Source organism: Hipposideros armiger, unplaced genomic scaffold, assembly GCF_001890085.2.
Source record: "Hipposideros armiger isolate ML-2016 unplaced genomic scaffold, ASM189008v1 scaffold_310, whole genome shotgun sequence".
In the NCBI taxonomy this organism is placed as follows: domain Eukaryota; kingdom Metazoa; phylum Chordata; class Mammalia; order Chiroptera; family Hipposideridae; genus Hipposideros; species Hipposideros armiger.
The window spans coordinates 217,525-225,603 of NW_017731660.1; the positions used below are offsets into that span (position 1 = coordinate 217,525).

Genomic DNA, 8,079 nt, shown 5'->3' on the forward strand with positions numbered 1-8,079 from the left:
TCAACATTGTCTTGTGCCCACCCCATGTGAGCCTCTGCTCAAGACACCAAGGGTTTCATTCAGAATGGGTGGAGCTGATGGCGATAGACAAGTGCACACATAAATAATGTCACAGAAGCAGGTGCTCTGAAGACCTTGACGCAGGGTGATGTGATAAAGATGGGCTTGGGGAGCTGTTTTGTCTTGGGTGGTCAGGAAAGGTCTGTGTTTCTGTCCAGTGGCCAGATAGGTAATGAGGAGGGCTGGGTCTTGGTGGGGTGAGTTTAAGAGAGGGACAGGTGGGAAGCAGAGGCCTGCTGGGGGCCAGTGTGGGACTGGGAGTATTTAGTCTGGGCCCCTGGGTACCCAGAAGTTCTGGTGATGCCTCACCCAGGACAGTAACTCTGGGGTCCTGGCTCAATGGCTGGGCATGCCCCTACCCTGTCCCCTCCCTCCCAGTACACAGCCAACCTGAAGCAGGTGATACAGAACCTAACGGTGGATCTGGAGAACGTGGACCTGCTGAGCCCAGCTGGCCACCGGGACCTGCAGGCCCTGCAGAGCAGTGGGCTCGGGGACCTCCAGTACCCTGACTTCCTCATCCAGGTCAGCAGTGGGTCCCCCTGGCCAGAACATGGCAGAACACAGGTCCCCAGAGGAGCTGGGGGGTGCGTCTCACCTTGTCCTGGCCCTGTCTTCCCTTCACTCCCCAACATGTCCCTGGGCCGTGTCCCCAGACTATGTGCCCCAGACCTGTCCTAGTACACGGCCCCCCCCCCTCCATCCTGATGGAGGGAGTGATGCCTCCCCATCCCCAGAACGTGTTGCTGTTCGTGGTCCTGAACCCACTGCTGTGGCGAACGATGATGGGAAGCTGCCTCTTGGGTTACACCAGAGGGCACCTCCTTTTTCTCTTGCATCCTAAGGGAAAATGTCTGATACATGTGATACCCACTGTGGCAGATGTGTCCCAGTAGGATACCTGGTGTGCAGTACTTTTGAAAAGGCGGGGAACCTGGGCCGGGAGCCGGGGTTCATTCCCTGTCGGCCTCCCATCTGCCTGCAGATCCAGAAGCCCGTGGTGAACACCGACATGGAGAAGCTGGCCCACGAGCTGGAAGGACTGGCTCAGACCCAGGTAAGAAGGGAGCAGGGACCCCACTGGCCAGGCAGCAATCAGGGCGAGGCCTTGGCTATGGGACAGGGTAGGAGTGGTTGGAGCGGGAGAGGGTGAGGGCAGAGGCAGGGGATTGAGGGGCTCCACCAGTGAGGCTTGGGGAGCCCGGCAGGGCTGAAGGGCAGGTCATTCAGCATCTCTGGGCCTTGGTCTCTTCATCTGTAAAGATCAGATGAAGTAACTGGTCTGACATCACGCAGTGAGACAGTCATTTCTGAGTGCTCATTGCTTATGGGATCCACTGGGACAGGGGCCCTGAGGACAGCGCGATGGAGTCCCCACCAGAACCTTGAAGTCTACTGGGAAAAAAACCAGTATTTTGTATTTATAAATATTTAGAATTTGAAAGTTTTTCCCCAGATATCATATAGATCCCATCTGTTTCAGCGGATTCCACTGCCGTTAAACAGGTTCTGTGGCTGACTTAGGGGCACCTGGTGAGCTGGTGGTGGACCTAGAACTTGGGCATAGGCCCCCGAAACCCAGCTCAGGCCCAGGAGGCCTCGGTTCTCCACCTCTGAGCCAGTGCTTTGACATCGCTCAGTGTGTCTGCTTGAACGGCTCGGTAAAGGATATGCTGGCAAAGGCTGTACTGTCCTGGGCACAGGGCCATCTGTCTCCTTCCCTCCTCAGGGCAGTTCAGGGCTGGGGAAGCAGCTGCAGCAGGAGGCCCACAGGCTCAGAAACCTCTACCAGGAGAAGGTCCTCCCCCAGCAGAGCCTTGTGGTAAGTCTGGAGGCCCAGGGAGCACAGGGCCTGGGGGAGAGTGGACGCAGGGAGGGGGCACGAAAGAGGAGGCAGGCGCCCGAACCCTAATGTCCCCTCACCAGCCCCCATCTCTCCTCCGCAGGCCAAGCTCAATGTCAGTGTCAGGGCTCTGGCATCTTCCACATCAAAGCTCCAGGTGGCTTCTGGGGATGGGAGGGCGGGGTGCAGCAGGCGGGCAGCCGAGGGCGGGAGGAAGAAGAGTCCCAGCTGGCTTGGGACCTCCCCTGCTCTGCCCAGTCCCACCCGAGGTGGAGGGTTGAGGTGGGAAGAATTCGGGGTGGGTGGGCAGGTTTTTGAGGACTACTGTTTTGGGCCTCTGTCCTTATGGCCAAGCTCAGTAGTTGTGTGTTATATGTTGAGTTAACAAATGAGTGGCTGTTCCCTGACTGAGCAGGACACTGAGCTGAACCCCTCTCCTCTCTCCCAGGGGGAGGCCTCAAGTGTCCTGGATAGGGTCACTCGCCTAAAAGGAACGCTGCCTGCCTGGGCCACCCGTATCCTGAGGAATGTGAGCGTGGGTGGGGGGAGGGGGCGGGGGGGGTGCTTCCTCAGAGCCAGGGGTGGGTAGAAAGGCTGAGGTGAAGGGGTAAGGCACACAGGACTCACACCCCAGGCCTCTCCTCCAGCCTTGTCCCCTCAACGGGGCCCCCAGAAGAGCCATCTCAGCCTGTCCTGATGGTGCTAGGCGTAGGGGGTGGGGTGCTGGTTCCTGGGCCTCCTGCCATCCCAGAGCTCCCCTCTTTCCTGCAGGAAAGTGAGTGCTTCCTGACCCGGGAGATGGGCTACTTCTCCCAGTACACGGTCTGGGTGAGAGAGGAGGTGAGTGGGGCGCACACCCCTCCTGGCCTCAAAGCCAATACTCATCACTCACTCCCAGCGGTACCAGTCATTCACCCCTGGAGCCCTGGGGGTGCCCTGGGCCTTCGGGACGGAGCCCAGACTCCCAAACCTGGCATCCACACCCCTGCTTGCTGGCTGGGCTCTGCCCACCCCCCTTCCGGCAGCACTTCTCTGAGGCCTGAGTATGAGTGGTGCCAGCCATGACTCCAGAACATGCTGTCCACACCTCGCCCCCACATCCTTCTTGTGCTGACCCCTTGCCCAGCCTGTCTGAGGGCAAGCCTACCTGCTCCTGCAGGCGCTTGCTGACCCCAGCCTCTGCAAGCTGTCAGGGTGTCACACGAAGCCAGCGGGGGTTTTGCTTAACCCTGAGTGTGTGTATGCATGCCAGTGTGAGTATGTGCACACATGTGTGCACATGCACACACACATGTTGCCTCTCAGTGAGAATGTGACTGAAAGCACAATGCCGGGCACATAGTAGGAGCTTAAAACAGCCTGATATAGGAGCTCAGCCTGTCGGTGTGTCCTCACATCTTTGTGTTCCTGCATCCATGTGTCTGTGTATAGCTGTGCCCCTGGGCCTAGCTGTGTCCCTGTCAACCTCTGTCTCTGACCATGGGGTATACACCTGTGGGCCTGGGTGTACCTGCCTCATGTTGATGCCACAGGTGACTCAGCACATCGCCACCTGCCAGCCCCTCTCTGGAGCCCTGGACAATGGCCGTGTGATCCTGTGTGACATGATGGCTGACCCCTGGGTGAGTGCCCGCAGCTCATCCAGGCTCCTGGGAGGTGCTTGTGAGCAGGGCATGAGGCGAGGTGAGGCAGAGCCCATGCCCCCAGGCCCGCTCCTGAGAACACCTCCCCATGCCCCTCACTGACTCAGTGGGATGCTGGGGTGCAGAGCGGGATGGGAAGAAGTCACTGCCCAGCCCATAAGCTAACCCCTCACCCTGTTCTAGAATGCCTTCTGGTTCTGCATGGGGTGGTGCACCTTCCTCCTGGTCCCCAGCATCATCTTTGCTATCAAGACCTCCAAATACTGCCATCCCATCTGGAAACGCCTCAGGTGAGGGGCCTGCCAGGACCATGGAGGCAGCAGAAGCCCAGGGAGGCGTCCTTCCAGCCACCAAGCCCCAGCCCCTTGCTGTACCCCTCTGAAGACGCCCCAGCTCAAGGAAGCTCATGCAGAGTCCCAGGGCCAGAAAGTTCCTCCGTGTCCTGCCCCATATCCACCAGGACCCTGCCACCCCCAGAGAGCCTCTGAGGCGGGAAGACCAGGGCTCCGGGTTTGTCTCTGTGTGGTGCTGAGGGTCTGTGCTGGGGCCACTCACGCTCTTTCTGTGACCCCACAGCTCCAGCAGCTCTGAGGAGACTCAGCTCTTCCACATTCCCCGGGTCACCTCCCTGAAGCTGTAGGACCCCCGTAGGTGAGTCCCCCACTTAATTCCTTGGTGCCAGGGGTGGGGGCGTGGGTGAGGAGGAAGGCATGAGGCTCAATCTGGGGTCTCTAGAGTCCAGGAGGGCAGGAGGGTTGGGGGACTTGGTGGGGTCTGGGTGCTGGGTCTGGTCCATTCGGCAGTGGGACCAACAGACCCAGCTCTGCTTCCTCTCCCAACCCCTTACCTGTCTCGTTCTGAATCCATAACAGGGGTTTTCTAGCTGCTCGCTGATGTCCAGGGCTGCCTGCCTTCCCCCTTTAACTTGGCCTGGACCAGAGGATTTCTCTTTTCCCCTGAGCCCAGGCCGGTGTCCTCCAATTCCAACTTCCTGACCCCATCCCATCCCCTGCCTGCTCATGATCCCCTTCTTTCATTCTCAAAAACACACATAATTGTTGCCAAGCTACAGAGCCAACAGGTCCTTTCAGGTGTGTGTCCCTTCTCCTCCTCACTGTAACATGTCAGCACTGGGAAGATGCTGTTCTCCACCTATCGGAACCACTTCCTCAGCTCCTTGGGAGAGCAGGCCCTGCCGACCACGCTCTGTCACCACCTGTCCCTCCCCCTGCACCTGCTCTCCCACTCCTCTCCAGTCTCCTTGCCCCCATCCTCACCTGCCTCCCCTACTTGTCCCAGCTTCACTCTGCCCCTTTCCCCCAGGGAAGCTCTTTTTCCTTGTCCTTCCATTACCTTATCCCACTACCTGCCAGCCCCCAGGGACCCCATCCTGCCTGACCAATCTGATCAGGTAAAGCCACCAGGCAAGAAGCCACCACTGCCTCCACCTGGATCCTCCACAGGCCCCAGCCTGGATTTCCTGGCCCCCCAGCCTGTCTGAAGGCTGAGTCCCTTGCCTGCACTCTGGGTTGGAAACAGTGCCGCTATCCCTCAGCTCCTCTCTGAGCACTGGCTCCCTGGGAAGGGACCTGGGATCTGGGCTGGAGCGGGGCCGCCCCTCAGCTCCCCAGAAGGTAGCCCCACCCAGAGGGATCTGATGGCCACAACAGGCTTTGCACTGTGGCCCTTACTCCTTCTCCTGTGGCCTGGGTCATCCCTGGTCCATCCCTGTGCCCTCTCTGCATGCTGGACCCTGAGTTCCAGAAGCAGGAAGAAGAGGAGAGAGAGGAGGAGATGGACAGGCCCTCCCATCCGTGATAGTGCTGTCACTACCTATGCCTTGGCCCTAGGTCCTTAACAGTAGGTCTCCCAGATTAGGGTCCTGTATGCAGTCAGTGTTTAATGAGTGTGGAAAGGCCACAGGCATCCAGGGATACCCCAAAATTAGTAAGTGGGGAGGGGCCCACTCCAGGAGCAGGCAGACCTGGGTCTGTGTGCCTGTTAGTGGGGGCAACTCAAACATGTTACATGGCCTCTGGGCCTCAGTTTCTCCATTTATAAAATAGGGAGAAGAGTCATATCCTCCTCATAGGGCTGTGAAAAATGTGGCAATGCATGGAAAGCCCTTGGCTGGGGCCTGGCATAGAACACATGCTCAAATGCTGCTACTTCCTTCCACCACTGCTCTGGGCCAGGGGCCGAGGGCCAGGGGTGCCTATGAAAGAGCCTGCAGATCATGGTGTGCTGAGTTTCAGGAGTGTCTGTGTTTGATTGCTTCTTACAAACCAGCAACAGGTTTGCTGCTAGGAAGTAGGATGGCGTGTACATGCTGTACTGTCACTTGCAGACACACGCTTGCACTGGCATCCCTGAATGTACCACAATTGCCTTTTTGGCTCTGCCCAGAGGTTTCTACTCATTTCTCATCTGTTGCCCCGTGCAGGGAAGTTGTAGCATCCTGCATTTTAAGAATGAAATTGATTAAAAATCAATTCCAGCTCTCTATCAAAACTGCCTTTTGTCTTTGATATATTTTAGCATATGAAGCACGGCTACTTTAAGGTTTAATAACCCTACTTTGGAGCCTCCATGAGTCTGTTTCCAGTGTCTGCTGTTATTCTTGGTTTTTGTCTCATATGATTTTTGATTGAGTCCCACACATTATATCTGATACCTGTAGAAATAATTGGAGCTGTAAGATGAAGTTACTTCCCCCCATGAGCGTCATGTTGACATCTGGCACATGGCTTGAGATCCAGCGGACCAGGATGGCTTTCACCTATGTCCCGGGGCTGAGCTGACTTGCAGTCCCTCAGAAGGCTGATCTGCTTCCAGCTCATCTGTATTCTGGAGGCCAAGCCCTCGGCGGTCCCAACCCCCAAACATGAAATGTTTGCAGGCAGCCCTCTTCTTGGTTGGCCGAGTTTTTACCTCCTTAGCCCCAGAAGCTGTTAACACCTCTGCTCAGCAGCTTTTTGTATCTTCTGGGACCAGCGGGACCCTGGGAAGAATAGCCCCACATGCCAGGCACACATCTCTGGGTTACTTACTTTCCCAGACCTTGGCCCTGAGAGTCCTCACTGGCTTGTTTGCCCCCCAGGACCCCCAAGCAGATGTATTAATTTTTTTGGAGCAGCTTTTGACTTGTCCTCGGTTTGGGGCTGAGTCCAAATGGCCTAGCTTTCCATGATCAGAAGTCCTAGTCCTGAAAACTGACCTCGTCCCCTGTGAAGCAGGAAAAGGCTGCCTGTCTTTGAACTTAGTCCAGAAAACTTGGCCCTGCCAGCTTAACACTCACTTTTCCAAGGAGCTTACTTTGGAGAGTATTGCTGTAAGCTACCCAGGAATGGCAGTGGCACTTGGCAGGTGACAGAGAGACAGAAATAGCCACAGAAAAAAAATATATGACATATTTCCCTGATTCTAAAGTGCTTGGATCTTAAAATGTGAATCCTACTTTATGTGTGAAACAAAGCCCCTTGGTGGTCACGGCCTCATCTGTTACCATGACATCCCCTGAAGGGGTTGGGGATGGACCTTGAATGTAGAGCAAACAAAGCTCTGAGAAGCCACATGACTGGTTCAAGGTCTGACAGGTTGAAGCCCAGCCATGTTTTGGATTCAGGGCCCCTAGTCTGGTGGCCCTGGAGGTTCCTTCCTGGGCATGCGGCCAGTCCCCATTCCCTGTGGGCATGTGGGAGGGAGGCCCTGTGTCCAAGGAGGTCTGATACAAGTGTCCTTGCTGTTCCTGTGGCAGGACAGAGGACCAATTGGAGGCCCTGGGAGTCATGCCCAATGTCCAGCCCGGCCATTCCAGAGTAAAGGTCCTGTGAGCCCTGAGTGGCAGATTCTGCCAAAGGAAGGCCACATGGGCCAGGATGTCTGAGGTCCCACATGGCGAGGAGGTCTCAGGTGGCTCACCAGGGCAGTTCCGCCTGGCTCAGGTGTGCAAAGGAAGGGCCATGCGGCTGGGGGCCTGCTCCGGCTACCTGAGGGACAGAGCTAACATATATGGAACTATGCGTGTAAATCAGAAAGTGCTAAGCACTTCACACAAATCCACTAAGAGGCTGGCACTGCTATTTACCTATTTACGGCTGAGAAAACTCAGGCACCGAGACTGATGGCAGGCTGAGTAGACACTTCCCCAAGGAATCAACTGATAATTAGGGCATTTCAGGCAACACGGAATTCCCCGGGTCAGCCTGAGGCACAGGGCCAGGCCCTCCCTATGCTCAGCTTCCAGTGCCCTGTCTCCAGGCCTGAGTACCAGGGGCCAAACCTTAAGGCCGGTGGCCAGCCTGGTCCACACACCGTGCTGCTGCTGGAATGAAACCCATTTCCTGTGGTCCGCAATCCTTGCAGTGCCTGGACATGCCCTTCTGGGAGCAGTTAGCATTCACCCATCATACAGATGTGGACTGAGCACTGGGTGGGAGAAGGCGGGTGTGTGCGGAGACGTGACCTCACCCAGCCCTGACCTCTGACACCAGCTGCAGAATTTGGTCACCAGAACCCCCACCACACTGAGGG

General features: G+C 56.8%; 1 protein-coding gene across 5 annotated transcripts in view; it reads left to right on the forward strand.

Annotated features, from left to right (window-relative positions):
• Positions 1–6,057, forward strand: part of PROM2 (prominin 2) — a 15,271-nt gene extending 9,214 nt beyond the window's left edge. For 4 of the 5 annotated variants that reach the window (XM_019659986.1, XM_019659984.1, XM_019659989.1 and 1 more), the window contains 10 exons: positions 439–585; positions 1,046–1,117; positions 1,790–1,882; positions 2,007–2,060; positions 2,352–2,432; positions 2,675–2,743; positions 3,436–3,525; positions 3,730–3,836; positions 4,123–4,197; positions 4,419–6,057. In XM_019659986.1, the coding sequence (XP_019515531.1) occupies positions 439–585; positions 1,046–1,117; positions 1,790–1,882; positions 2,007–2,060; positions 2,352–2,432; positions 2,675–2,743; positions 3,436–3,525; positions 3,730–3,836; positions 4,123–4,186 (777 nt within the window). In that variant the 3' untranslated portion in view covers positions 4,187–4,197; positions 4,419–6,057. The remainder of the gene's footprint in view (positions 1–438; positions 586–1,045; positions 1,118–1,789; positions 1,883–2,006; positions 2,061–2,351; positions 2,433–2,674; positions 2,744–3,435; positions 3,526–3,729; positions 3,837–4,122; positions 4,198–4,418) is intronic. The other variant, XM_019659987.1, reaches the window with a different exon arrangement.
• Positions 6,058–8,079: the final 2,022 nt, after the last annotated feature.